General features: G+C 43.9%; 1 protein-coding gene across 3 annotated transcripts in view; it reads left to right on the plus strand.

The window, feature by feature from the left end:
- The window catches only part of ZMAT4 (zinc finger matrin-type 4), a 335,038-nt gene that overhangs the window by 54,189 nt on the left and 266,141 nt on the right, over positions 1–14,708 (plus strand). For all 3 annotated transcript variants that reach the window (XM_036877507.2, XM_036877505.2, XM_036877506.2), the window contains exon 2: positions 8,182–8,287. In XM_036877507.2, coding sequence (XP_036733402.1) covers positions 8,186–8,287 — 102 coding nt within the window. In that variant the 5' untranslated portion in view covers positions 8,182–8,185. The remainder of the gene's footprint in view (positions 1–8,181; positions 8,288–14,708) is intronic.

Genomic DNA, 14,708 nt, shown 5'->3' on the forward strand with positions numbered 1-14,708 from the left:
CCACCACCCGTGTCTCCCCCCAAAAGTGCAGAAAAAATGAAAATGCTTCTGACCCACTGGAACTGGCAGAGGTGTGGAGTTTATCCATTAATATCCTTCAAAAACAAGTGTTTTCCCTGATGAGAGCACTGCATCAGGCTGCCCAGACCCGTCAGGCCAGCATAGTTACTGGCCTCCAAAGGGGCTTTCTGGAAACCCAGACAGAATGGCTTCCATTTTTGGAGTAGCTGCTAACCCCATCTGTCTCTGCATACATCCCTGGTCTCTACTGTTGGGAGGAGGCAAAAGTCCAACACTGAAGTCTTAGCTAGGGCCAAAGGGGCAAGTAGTGGAGATTCTAGAATGACATGTGGGAGGGCCAGAGCCGTCGTCTACCCCGGTAGGAATATTTTATTTATGTGGAGGAGAAAGGAATCCTCCCTGCGTTTATGTAGGGTGGTATATACTGGATTCTAGTATGCAAACCTTCATAGAGAGCAGAACCCTGCAGGTATTGTTCACCACTATCAACCTAATGCCTAGATAGCACCAAGCACATAGTAAATGCTCAATGCAAGTCCACTTAATGAATCAAGGAGGGTCCTCATGAGGCTGTGTAATGTCCTGGGCTTGTGTCGGGGAGGTCTGGTGATTGCAGAGAAAATCTGAGCAGCTGGAACGGTCTGAAGCCTTGCACCCCATTCACACTCCTCTGGAGATGACATTCATACAAAGGACAAGGGGCCAAAGAGGGATGCGTGGCAAGGACCCAGCCCGTGTGCCTCCTCAGAGGTGGCAAAGGGGCCCGTGTGCCCATAGGGTTGGTCCGAGCTGTTGCAAGTTGGCTGCTCTCCTTCCCAGATGGCATCGGGCTCGCCCCTGCCATATGTGAGCGAGGCTGTTAGACACAGTCCCACGGCCCAGGGCTGAGGGCAGGCGTGTGTGCCCAGCGGTAGCAGATGCCTCAGAGTCAAGAATCACAGAGCCTGGTTTTACAAGTGAAGGAAATGGTGCCATTAAGAGGCAATTATTCAAGTGGTGTGAGTCAGCCATGCAGCTTCTGGCCGGGCCAAGCAAGAGAAGGGAGTGGTGCGGGAGTTCTCCTCTCTCTCTCTGTCTCTCTCACTTTTAAACAAAGCTCGGCCTGGAAAGCAGAGCTCTCACCTGCATGTGGATGATGTATGGTGAGGAATTTGGGCCACCAGGTTCCTTTATCTGAGCAACATCAGGAAGGGGGCAGGTAGCATCGGATCGGAGGAAAAGAGAAGCAGGGCATCAAAAAGTTCTTTGAATCTGGCCGCGTGTTGACCTTTACCCCAAATCTCAGCCACTTCACAGGCGGTTTCAGGTTCCCCTGCCTGGCCAACTGGGGGGTGTCTGGTGCATTAAAGGGAAGTGTGTGGGAGTCTGCTGGCCCCCAGAGTGGGGTGTGGGCCTCTGCTCCATCTGTGCTGCTCCTGCCCCGCTTCTCTGGCATGATTTCACTGAAGACCAATACGCGTTCATTTCTGGAGTACTTTTCATGGTTTTTTTCCTAAGGCTGCTTGGTCTGCTGCCGTGGCAACCAGCCCCTCTCGCCCGCCTTCACATGGCAGGAGCTGTAAAGGGGACAGGACAGACCCTGCTTCCAGTTCATCCTCTGAGGCTTCTGGGCCTAGGTGGGGGTTGGGGGGTGCTGGGGTGCCCACTGCCAGCATGTATACTGAACCTCAGGTTTGCCTCTCAAATCTTTCTCCTTTTGTTGCTGGGGAGGCTGGAGGGGCAGCATGGTGGCAGGGCCAGAAAGGAGAATGGAGCAAAGACCAGGCCACAAAAACACCCAAGGTGGTTCCAGATTGGAGGCCCTTGCAGGAGGGCAAACACTCACAAGGATCCCCAAGGAGCAGACTGAGGCTTATTTGTTTTGTGGTGTAAACGTGCCGGCCCGAATTCTTCTGTCCTTCCCCCTCTGAGCAGAGTGTGAGCTCACCGACTCTTCATAAAACAGAGCGGGAACAATGTGAGTGGCCTTTCGGGTCCCAACAGCTTTAAAATGCAGCTAAATTGGAACAGCAGTGGCACGCCTCGTGTCTGCGTCACATTCCTGACCAGGTGCAGGTTCATTTTAATTGGTGGCATTTTTAGTCTTCCATTCAGCTTGTCCAAATGGAAAGAGATGCAGTTCAGTCTCTCCACATCAGGTGCTGGGAGGCAGAGGGCAAGCGCTGCTCTCTGGTGGCGTGGGCATGTGACATCTAGCAGAGGGTCCCAGACTGGGACCAGAGGGAGACCAGACAGAGGGGCCATGGATTGTCAGGGTGTCAGACCGAGAGCGAGAGCAGGAGTAGGTACTGGACCAGAGGGTGAGTCAAGTTACAGAGGCACAGACGGTGATAACGCATGCAGAAACCAATCTAGAATGTGCGAGAAGATGATGTCCATCCCAGCTGGGTTCAGATGCACACTGGGAAACGAGGCAGAGCCCTGAGGCCAGGTATGGCTTCCAAGTCTCCTCCTGGACGCTGGGTTCTGTCCACAGCAGATTCACCCTGGGCAGGATATCTGCCTTCTGATTTCCTTTTCAGAATCTTTTAAGGTGCTCCCTGGACTGTGGCAACAGGGGACAGACAGGAGCTTCCTGTGCTGAGTCCCACCACAGGGAGACAGCCCAAGATGAGCACAGGGGAGCCCCTGGGCACAGCCAATCCTGGCTTGGCAACCTGACTGCCACCTATGAGCTGTGTGACATTAGGGTAGTTATTGAAGTCCTAAGCCTCAGTGTCTCATCTAGCAAATGAGATTGATGACTTTACATGCCTTTCAGAGGGAATTAAATCAGGTGGTAAGGCCCTATGCACTACCTGGCCCAGGAGCAACACTTAATATACTTTGAATAGTTACATAAAATCTTCATTCCTTTCAGGACTGGAGTTTTCATGAGGGTTAAGTCCTGTTCAGGGCATCCTTAGAGGAACCACAATCCCTCATACTGGAGAGCTTGTAGTCATTCTGAGGGCAGTTTGGGAATTCAGAAGTCTGTCCCTGAAGATGAGATTAGCTCTTCAGTGGAAACTGACATGGTCATAAGTCCCATTTTTAAAGGGCTGGTGAGGGAGAGTGGGTGGAAAGTAGGTTATTGGATCTTATAGATGAGCTTTATGGTGAAAATGCCCAAACTGATAGGACAACCACTGGTGGGGGTTGCCAAGCCAAGGGCTTCTCCCTGAGGGACCAGGGTGGAGGAAATGCCACACTGGGGCCGCCTCAGTGCCGCAGAGAGCAGCTGTGTGTCCAGAGAGCTGGTATAATCCATACTTTGGATGGTGAGCACTTCCCTTTGTGTCCCTGGAGGTCAGGTTGCACCGAGAAGAGCCCAGTGGGCAAGAGAAAAGGTGGGAGAGATCTCATCAAACTGTTCCATCTGCCAATATCAGCACCTGCTGACCACAAAAGTGGATTTTAAACTAGTGTGGGGCCCTCAGAGGCATATGGCTTCAGTATCAGCTGGCAGTGGTGGAAAGGAGCTATTTTTGTGGGTAATGTTGTGAGTAAAAGAGAAAGCCTTTGATGGCAATAAAAGCTAAGATTTCATCACACTGACTGTTATCTCCCCCTTTAGTCTTCATGTGGTTCTGTTTATTTCTCTGCTTAAATATTTACAGCACCCCTCCAGAAAATAAGAATAATGACAATATGAAATTAATGATATTCAAAATAATGGTGGTGCTAGCTGTTTTTCAGTGTCTACTGTATGCCACAGTCTTGGTTACATGCTTTTTGTCTACATTGCCTCTAACTGTCTCAGTGACCCTGAGAGAAGGCTTCCCTAGTTTCACATATGAGGAAACAGTGGATCAGGGAGGAGGTGTAACTTGCCCAAGAACCTACCTGGTGAGTCAAACAAACCTGGATTTGAACTGATGTTCTTATTCCTCTAAAGGGTTTTGGCATCTTTGAATCAGAAGTTATTTTAACATCACCAGGAATAGAATGGAGTGAAGAATATTACTCCTGGCCATGAAGCTTTGGGGTTTCAGCCTATGTTCCTGAAATCTGCTCTTGAGAAGAAGCAGAAAGAAGCTGAGAGGAAGGCTGCATATCTGCACCTGAAGATGCTGAAAATAGGCATTCCCTGCACCTTGATAATCGTCTGGGACCTGCTCTGCTTCCCCATCCCTCCTCTTCCTATCTTCATGTATCCCTGTCTCCCTTGCATTTTTCTGCCCCCATGTATGATTGCATACTCCCAAATGAAACCCTCCCATGCCCTCATATCTATCTTTTCATGCCCTACTAGTGGTAATATTTTTCTCTGGACCAGGGAAAAGAATTAGAGGAACTCATTTCCCTCTACTCTAATCCTATTCATCCTTAAAGTTCCTACTCTTATAGAACCTTCTTCAAGAGTTCCATATAATCCCTCTTCTCAAATCCTGTAGCACTTCTTACTGGCTGAATTACACTTGCCTGTGCCTTAGGTATTTGTGTGTATATCTCCCCTCACTCAAAGGCTTATACAGATTTGGAAGACAGTTCTGTGAATCACCCAAAGCACATGCTCAGTAACCATTAATGAAAGAACAAAGGTTCTCCGCTTCTATGTTTCCTGTATTTATTATACCTCACTACACCTCTCAATCTCACACTGTCACTGCTGTACTTATACATAGACCTGTTGCTGTGTAGAGACCTGGGACGTAAATGAGAATCTGATCAGACTCTAGTTCTAATGCTGCCTCCATCCCCACTCCTTACTAAAATGCAGGAACTGCTGTCCTCTGTGAGTGCTGAGGAGTGATAGGGAGGCCACTCAAATCTTCAGCGCTGGTTTTGGGATGACCCAGGGTGGGGAACTCTGAGGAACCTTTTGTTCAAAGCAGTTTCAGATCCAGGAAATCAAACTCCTTCTTCCGCACCTCTTGTGTCCCTCCTCAGAATGTCCCAAGGCTTTATAATGTAGCATGATACCACCAGACATCAGCTCTGATGGGATAGTAGAACTGACCAGTAAGTGATGCACACCTTGCCTGGTCTCTGCTCTAGGACCACAGACAGGGCCAGGCTGGTCAGCTCCAGAGGCTCTTTCAGGACCGTGGACAGGGCCAGTCGGGTTTTCCTTCCATCTGAGCTGAAGTACTTCTGAAGGCCAGTGAAGCTGATCATCCTCTTCCTAACAGACAAAGGAAGGGAGCAAATGGCAGCCCTCCCCCTTGGGAATTTCACTCTTTGAACATAAAACAGGCCCTGTAGTTGTCTAAAGGGACCTGTACCAAGTTCTCTTTTCTTGGAGGAGGGGCCTTATGCACGAATCAGGATGCCACTTGCACACTAATTGGCTCCCACTGGAATTTAACTTACTCAGGTATTCCATCCCGGCCTTGTAGATTTTAGAGGGGTCTTTATTGCACCTGTACTGCATATGGGCTTGTGCAAATCAATATTTTTATATAAAATAGTGGAAAAAGCCATATTCTCTTCTGCCTTTGAATTTTTTTTTTTAGTATACATATTTTATATTCTGCCTTTAAAGCTATTTCTGTTGCACAGCTGCTTTACTGAGACTCAGACTCCTACGGGCCCCACTTGGTCCGACACGTACCTTGAATATCCTTTCACAGTGTTTGATTTTTGCAGCTGGTTGTATAATGAGGAAGGAGTGTGCAGCAAGTTTGGAGATTCCTATTAACCAGGTCACCCATGAATCTATTTTTGTGCACTTCTTTATTAGAAATAGCAGGGAACACGATGATATTTAAACACAGCTACTTATAGGAGCTTGGCTTAAAAAACATACCTTAGTAAGTTTTCTTTTCCCATTTGACATTTCAAAATGTGTACTACATTTTCGCATCATCAAAACTCCTCTTCTCCATTTGCATTCCAGGATGTGACTAGAGACCATTAGAAATGACAGTGGGTATTCCAGGTGGTCATTCAGATCTGCGGTCCTCTGCCCAGTTAGGCCATATCTGGAGTGTTTCATTCTGTTCTTGGCACTGCCTTTGAAGGTGGCCCATAAAGAGATAGACCAGACCAAGGTGATAAGGAAGGACAGGGGTTGGGAACAGAGAGAAGAGAGCTATCATCAAATAGTTGTGAGAAGATATCTCATGGAAAAGCAGAGTAAAACTGTTCTGTGTGGTATGCAAAGACAGAATCAGGAAAGAGAGCTGTGGTGGGACAAATTTTGATGCAACCTAGAAAATGCCTAACAGCCTGAGCTGCTGGGCTCTCTGAAGCAGGTCGCCATGTGAGGGAGTGAGTCTCTGGGTATGGCAGGTGCCCGACTCCAGGGTGACTGGGTTGGTTGCCAGGAATGATTCTTTCTGAAGTAGCAAACCTGCTTCAGCTGTGAGACTCTGTGGTCCTTACCGTCTGGCATTGCTATCGGTACCAGGTGCATTGAAAAACCAAAGGTACTGTTGTCTCCTTGGAGCAGAAACTGTGAATCCTTTTGAATTGCTGAACACAAAGAGCCCTGGATGGGCCATTACAGCTAAAGCCAAAGGTAGAGAGTAAGAGAGTCTGTAGTTGCTGAGGGAGACAGCATTTTTATTTCAGGCAGATATGTTCTTTTGTGGCCCAGCTCTTTAGATGGTCTCAAAAATGACTTAAAATGGACCACAATCCTTCATTTTGACACATGGATCAAGAGGTGGCCAGCATCTTACCAACATTAGGCTATCATTGGAAATGTGACAACGGTCCCATTCGAATAAAGAGGGTTTTACAGTTCATGAACTCCCTTCTCCTCTATTTCTCCTTTCCATCTTCACCACAGTTCTCTAAGGAGGCATGGCGGACACTATTACTTCAATTTCTATAGGGAAAACACTAAGAGCTGGAGGGTTTTGTGACTCATCCAGCATCTCACGGCTGGCAGGTCTTCTTGGGCCTGGGGTGGGTCTGGAGTGTAGAAAGTGGAGCCATGCAAGCTGGGCAGCATGTATGGCTGTGCCAATAATCAACAGTGTGACTTTGGCCAATCTCAGATGGACAATAAGGGCATTGGAGTACAATGAACCCCAAGGTACCCCCCCAGGTACCCTGTTATCTGAAATTCTCTTGTTTCAACATACTACATGCTGCCCAGCATGCCCTTGCTTTTGGTCTCGCAGGCAGGCATTAAAATGAAGTGGACTTTGTGGGTTGGAGGGAAGCATTCTGATGTCCTAGTGTGTGCTTCTAGGTGGTAATATTACACTTCAGCAGCTATGAGATACATTTGTTACAGATCACTTTTGCCAGCTTGAGGCCTTGACTGCATTCTGATTCAGGGTTTGGAATTTGAGGATGTGTTTGTGTTCCTTTGTGGGCTCGGGTGCAGTGTGGAGTGGCAGAGGTGGCCTTTCTAATTTTGATGACCCTAAATGTAGAGGATTCAGCATGAATGGTGAGAGTATAAGCTTCTAAGAAAAGTTGTAGTTTAGTCTGATTTTATTTTATTTTTGATTTTCTAAGTATAGCTACTGAACTCAAAACTGGAGTTTATGTTGCTTATATATTGAACAAGGCTTGACAAAGCTGACTTGTTCCTATGTACTTCAGAAGTAATACAAGTTCACTGTAGAAAATTTAAAAATGAAGATAATTACACAAGCAATTACCTATAATCTGCCAAAGATAACTGCTATTAACATTTTGTTAAAACTTTTTGGAATGTCTTCCTATGTACCTATATGTATTTGACAACAAATTTATTATAATTCTGTGCATACTGATCTATAAACGTCTTTTGTCATGAATGGTAAACTTTTTTCTATTCCACTAAATATTCTTTTAAAGAAGGATCTGATTTGAGTTTGGATTTGGGAGCCACATAATATTCTGGTATATGGATGTAACCTATCTCCTACTGTTGGTGTATTGAATATTCACAATATTTTATTAATACAAATTATATATGAAAATATGTTTTCACATAAATCCTTGACAATGCATTAGATGTAAGTCTGATCTGTCAAAAAAAGAAACCTGAAGCTGACTTCCTTTAGGTCATAGCAACCCTATTGGGCATTTATGGGAAACCTATCAAATTATATACACTTCCTATGGTGAACTGACACAGTAACACTAAAGGTTTCAGGAGATCTGCCCCTTACCCCCATCATCAGATTGGATCAGTTACTGTGCGTCTGGATTTCCCAGTCAGCTAATACTCTGCATAAAGGTTAAAGCAGTGGAGTGACTTTTCTCTTTTCTTTTCTGTTGATTCTCCTTTAGCCTGATGAAGTCCTCCGATATCGATCAGGATTTGTTTACAGACAGTTACTGCAAGGTGTGCAGCGCACAACTGATATCCGAATCTCAGCGCGTGGCTCATTACGAGGTAAGGGCAGCTCTTCCCGCTCAGGGTTCTCAAATGGGAGAGTACCGTGGATCATGGTGTAGGACTTGTGTATACCTTCGTTTGGACTGGGGCAGATTTTAAGAGCCACAGGGCTTGAGCCTTTAGTCTGAGATCAGGCCAGGACACGTGTGCCTGGGCAAGGCTGGGAGCAGGGCTCCGGGGACATCCTCTCAGGCCCTGGCTGCCTCCTAGACTCTGGATTTTGCTTTGCACCTCAGGCCCTGGAGACTCAGTGGACTGCCTCTACTTGTCAGATCTGTCACTGCTCATCTGTGAAGTTCCTTTTGGGGGCACAGGGTAGGATGCATTAGTGCCAGCTGCTCTTCCCTTCTATGACCCGGCAGACAATCTCGGAGACCTTTTGTTAATTGCTGTCAGGAAACATGATTGCATCAGTGATTCAGGACCAACTCTGTCCTCCTGATGGCCTCTGCCCAACATGTGTTACCAGCATAAGGACTTCCTCCATCAAGTTATAGCAAAGTTTTAAAGCCCAGACCCTCTTGAAGGACATAATTCAGTGGCTTTGGCTCTTAGGATGGAAGAACAAAGATGGCTCTTTCTTGGCCCCCTGTGGGGAAGCAGAAAATAGAAAGAGGGGTTGGCCAGTGGCTGAGGAGGGAACAGGTGCCATGCACAGGGGTGGGGGTGGGGGTGGGGCATCTGGGGCCCCCAGATGCCGAGTGCTGCCTGAAGCATGTTTGCTTTTTTTTTTTTTTTTTTTTTTTGTAGATAATTATTTTTTATTGAAGGGTAGTTGACACACAGTATTACATTACATTAGTTTCAGGTGTACAACATAGTGATTCAACATTTATATACATGACAATTCTAGGTACCAGCTATCACCATACCAAGCTGTTACAATATCTTGACTATATTCATTACATCCCGGTTACTTATTATTTTACCATTGGAAGTGTGTACTTTTTTTTTTTTTTTTTGTGAGGGCATCTCTCATATTTATTGATCAAATGGTTGTTAACAACAATAAAATTCTGTATAGGGGAGTCAATGCTCAATGCACAATCATTAATCCACCCCAAGCCTAATTTTCATCAGTCTCCAATCTTCTGAGGCATAACAAACAAGTTCTTACATGGCGAACAAATTCTTACATAGTGAATAAGTTCTTACATGGTGAACAGTACAGGGGTAGCCATCACAGAAACCTTCGGTTTTGCTCATGCATTATGAACTATAAACAGTCAGTTCAAATATGAATACTCATTTGATTTTTATACTTGATTTATATGTGGATACCACATTTCTCTCTTTATTATTATTATTTTTAATAAAATGCTGAAGTGGTAGGTAGATACAAGATAAAGGTAGAAAACATAGTTTAGTGTTGTAAGAGAGCAAATGTAGATGATCAGGTGTGTGCCTGTAGACTATGTGTTGATCCAAGCTAGACAAGGGCAATAAAACATCCACGTATGCAGAAGATTTCTCTCAGAACAGGGGGGGTGAGGTTCTAAGCCTCACCTCTGTTGATCCCCAATTTCTCACCTGATGACCCCCCTGCAACGGTGTCTGTCTTAGGTTGTTCCTCCCTTGAGGAATCTTACCCGTCTCTGGCTAACCAGTCATCTTCCGGGGCCATACAGGGAAATGTAAAGTTGGTAAGTGAGAGAGAAGCCTTATTGTTTGAAAGGGTTAGCTTTTTATTTCTTTGCATATTTATGCCCTGTGGCTTCTATGCCCAGCATTTGTCTTGAGGTATCTTTACCACTTGGAGGAGTTATGATACTCGGTAAATTTGATATGAGGCACGAATTCTATTTAAGGGTTGTAATTAGGAAGGAAGAAGAAAAGCTATAGAAGTAGCAGGCGGAAGAAAACATGGGAAGATTGATTATTTCTTTGACATATCTTCTTGTAGAGTAACGTCAGCATGTATAAGTTTTAAGCTACTACTTAAATTGCACACACACATTAACATAATAGGAGTATAGTTACATAACCAAAGCATATCTGTAATTACCAGCCATCTCCAGTGAAACCAAGAAAACCAGTTAGGCACCTTAGGCATTTGTGAAAACTTATCTATGATATGGTGGATACTGTCCAACTGAACTTGAACAGTCTGAGAGAAATCAGACAAATTAAAACAACCCATTCCTGGGGACTGTTCACATCCTTTATGTTCTTTTAACAGTAAATAGTCTGTAGTTGTAAGTTTTTGGAGCGCTACAATTTGCACTTCTCCTAATTCTTGATTGAGTTCCAACAGTATAGATCCAGTCAAATTTGTTGTTTTACTGTGTGCACAGGCCAGCTTAGATATCTCCTTCCTCATTCCCATGGCAAGTCCAGGAACTGGTGGGATGAGTGCATCCACAACTGTAGCAGTGCATGGATCTTTGTTGGGGTTTTTTGATGATCATATTCTGGCATGAGTCTTCCAGAGAGTGCTGATGTTGGAAGTTCTTTTTCATATTGTATCTTAGTTCATTTTCGGGGTAGCCCAATTAGGCTTTGATCCTCTGTATAAACACAAACAGACCCTTTGCCTACACTTTTATATGCCCTTTATACTCTTGTGTAGAACTCATTGGAGGTTACCACACAGGAACTGCCCTTTTTTTTTTTTGGTATCACTAATCTACACTTACATGATGAATATTATGTTTACTAGGCTCTCCCCTATACCAGGTACCCCCTATAAACCCCTTTACAGTCACTGTCCATCAGCATAGCAAAATGTTGTAGAATCCCTACTTGCCTTCTCTGTGTTGTACAGCCCTCCCTTTTCTCCTACCCCCCCATGCATGCTAATCTTAATACCCTCCTACTTCTCCCTCCCCTTATCCCTCCCTACCCACCCATCCTCCCCAGTCCCTTTCCCTTTGGTACCTGTTAGTCCATTCTTGAGTTCTGTGATTCTGCTGCTGTTTTGTTCCTTCAGTTTTTCCTTTGTTATTTTATTCCACAGATAAGTGTAATCATTTGGTATTTCTCTTTCTCCGCTTGGCTTGTTTCACTGAGCATAATACCCTCCAGCTCCATCCATGTTGCTGCAAATGATTGGATTTGCCCTTTCCTTATGGCTGAGTAGTATTCCATTGTGTATATGTACCACATCTTCTTTATCCATTCATCTATCGATGGACATTTAGGTTGCTTCCAATTCTTGGCTATTGTAAATAGTGCTGCGATAAACATAGGGGTGCACTGATCTTTCTCATACTTGATTGCTGCGTTCTTAGGGTAAATTCCTAGGAGTGCAATTCCTGGGTCAAATGGTAGGTCTGTTTTAAGCATTTTGATGTACCTCCATACTGCTTTCCACAATGGTTGAACTAACTTACATTCCCACCAGCAGTGTAGGAGGGTTCCCCTTTCTCCACAGCCTCGCCAACATTTGTTGTTGTTTGTCTTTTGGATGGCAGCCATCCTTACTGTTGTGAGGTGATACCTCATTGTAGTTTTAATTTGCATTTCTCTGATAATTAGCGATGTGGAGCATCTTTTCATGTGTCTGTTGGCCATCTGTATTTCTTTTTTGGAGAACTGTCTGTTCAGTTCCTCTGCCCATTTTTTTTTTTTAATAATTATTTTTTATTGAAGGGTAGTTGACGCACAGTATTACATTACATTAGTTTCAAGTGTACAACACAGTGGTAGAACATTTATATACATAATTCTAGGTTCCAGCTATCACCCTACCAAGCTGTTACAATATCTTGACTATATTCCTTATGCTATACATTACATCCCGGTTACTTATTTATTTTACAATTGGAAGTCTGTCCTTTTTTTTTTTTTTTTTTTTTGTGAGGGCATCTCTCATATTTATTGATCAAATGGTTGTTAACGACAATAAAATTCTGTATAGGGGAGTCAATGCTCAATGCACAATCATTAATCCAGCCCAAGCCTAATTTTCGTCAGTCTCCAATCTTCTGAGGCATAACAAACAAGTTCTTACATGTAGAACAAATTCTTACATAATGAATAAGTTACATAGTGAACAGTACAAGGGCAGTCATCACAGAAACTTTCGGTTTTGCTCATGCATTATGAACTCTAAACAGTCAGTTCAAATATGAATACTCATTTGGTTTTTATACTTGATTTATATGTGGATACCACATTTCTCTCTTTATTATTATTATTTTAATAAAATGCTGAAGTGGTAGGTAGATACAAGATAAAGGTAATAAACATAGTTTAGTGTTGTAAGAGAACAAATGTAGATGATCAGGTGTGTGCCTGTAGACTATGTGTTAATCCAAGCTAGACCAGGGCAATAAAACATCCACATATGCAGAAGATTTCTCTCAGAACAGGGGGGGTGAGGTTCTAAGCCTCACCTCTGTTGATCCCCAATTTCTCACCTGATGGCCCCCCTGCGACTGTGCCTGTCTTAGGTTGTCCCTCCCTTGAGGAATCTTACCCGTCTCTGGCTAACCAGTCATCTTCCGGGGCCATACAGGGAAATGTGAAGTTGGTAAGTGAGAGGGAAGCCTTATTGTTTGAAAAGGTTAGCTTTTTACTTCTTTGCATATTTATGCCCTGTGGCTTCTATGCCCAGCATTTGTCTTGAGGTATCTTTACCACTTGGAGGAGTTATGATACTCGGTAAATTTGATATGAGGCACGAATTCTATTTAAGGGTTGTAATTAGGAAGGAAGAAGAAAAGCTATAGAAGTAGCAGGCGGAAGAAAACATGGGAAGATTGATTATTTCTTTGACATATCTTCTTGTAGAGTACTTCAGCATGTATAGGTTTTAAGCTACTACTTAAATTGCGCACACACATTAACATAACAGGAGTATAGTTACATAACCAAAGCATATCTGTAATTACCAGCCATCTCCAGTGAAATAAAGAAAACCAATTAGGCACCTTAGGCATTTGTGAAAACTTATCTATGATATGGTGGATATTGTCCAACTGAACTTGAACAGTCTGAGAGAAATCAGACAAATTAAAACAACCCATTTCTGGGGACTGTTCACATGCCATATGTTCTTTTAACAGTAAATTGTCTGTAGTTGTAAGACTTTGGAGCGCTACAATTTGCACTTCTCCAAATTCTTGGTTGAGTTCCAAGAGTATAGATCCAGTCAAATTTGTTGTTTTACTTTATGCACAGGCCAGCTTAGATATCTCCTTCCTCATTCCCATGGCAAGTCCAGGAACTGGTGGGATGAGTGCATCTACAGCTGTAGCAGTGCGTGGATCTTTGTTGGGGTTTTTTCATGATCATCTTCTGGCATGAGTCTTCCAGAGAGTGCAGATGTTGGAAGTTCTTTTTCATATCGTATCTTAGTTCATTTTCGGGGTAGCCCAATTAGGCTTTGATCCTCTGTATAAACACAAACAGACCCTTTGCCTACACTTTTATATGCCCTTTATACCCTTGTGTAGAACTCGTTGGAGGTTACCACACAGGAACTGCCCTTTTTTTTTTTTTTGCTTTGTTTTTGGTATCACTAATCTACACTTACATGACGAATATTATGTTTACTAGGCTCTCCCCTATACCAGGTCTCCCCTATAAACTCCTTTACAGTCACTGTCCATCAGCATAGCAAAATGTTGTAGAATCACTACTTGCCTTCTCTGTGTTGTACAGCCCTCCCTTTTCTCCTACCCCCCCATGCATGTTAATCTTAATACCCCCCTACTTCTCCCCCCCTTATCCCTCCCTACCCACCCATCCTCCCCAGTCCCTTTCCCTTTGGTACCTGTTAGTCCATTCTTGAGTTCTGTGATTCTGCTGCTGTTTTGTTCCTTCAGTTTTTCCTTTGTTCTTATATTCCACAGATAAGTGAAATCATTTGGTATTTCTCTTGCTCCACTTGGCTTGTTTCACTGAGCATAATACCCTCCAGCTCCATCCATGTTGCTGCAAATGATTGGATTTGCCCTTTTCTTATGGCTGATTAGTATTCCATTGTGTATATGTACCACATCTTCTTTATCCATTCATCTATCGATGGACATTTAGGTTGCTTCCAATTCTTGGCTATTGTAAATAGTGCTGCAATAAACATAGGGGTGCATCTGTCTTTCTCAAACTTGATTGCTGCGTTCTTAGGGTAAATTCCTAGGAGTGGAATTCCTGGGTCAAATGGTAAGTCTGTTTTGAGCATTTTGATGTACCTCCATACTGCTTTCCACAATGGTTGAACTAACTTACATTCCCACCAGCAGTGTAGGAGGGTTCCCCTTTCTCCACAGCCTCGCCAACATTTGTTGTTGTTTGTCTTTTGGATGGCAGCCATCCTTACTGGTGTGAGGTGATACCTCATTGTAGTTTTAATTTGCATTTCTCTCATAATTAGCGATGTGGAACATCTTTTCATGTGTCTGTTGGCCATCTGTATTTCGTTTTTGGAGAACTGTCTGTTCAGTTCCTCTGCCCATTTTTTAATTGGGTTATT

This window comes from Manis pentadactyla, chromosome 7, assembly GCF_030020395.1.
Source record: "Manis pentadactyla isolate mManPen7 chromosome 7, mManPen7.hap1, whole genome shotgun sequence".
NCBI lineage: Eukaryota > Metazoa > Chordata > Mammalia > Pholidota > Manidae > Manis > Manis pentadactyla.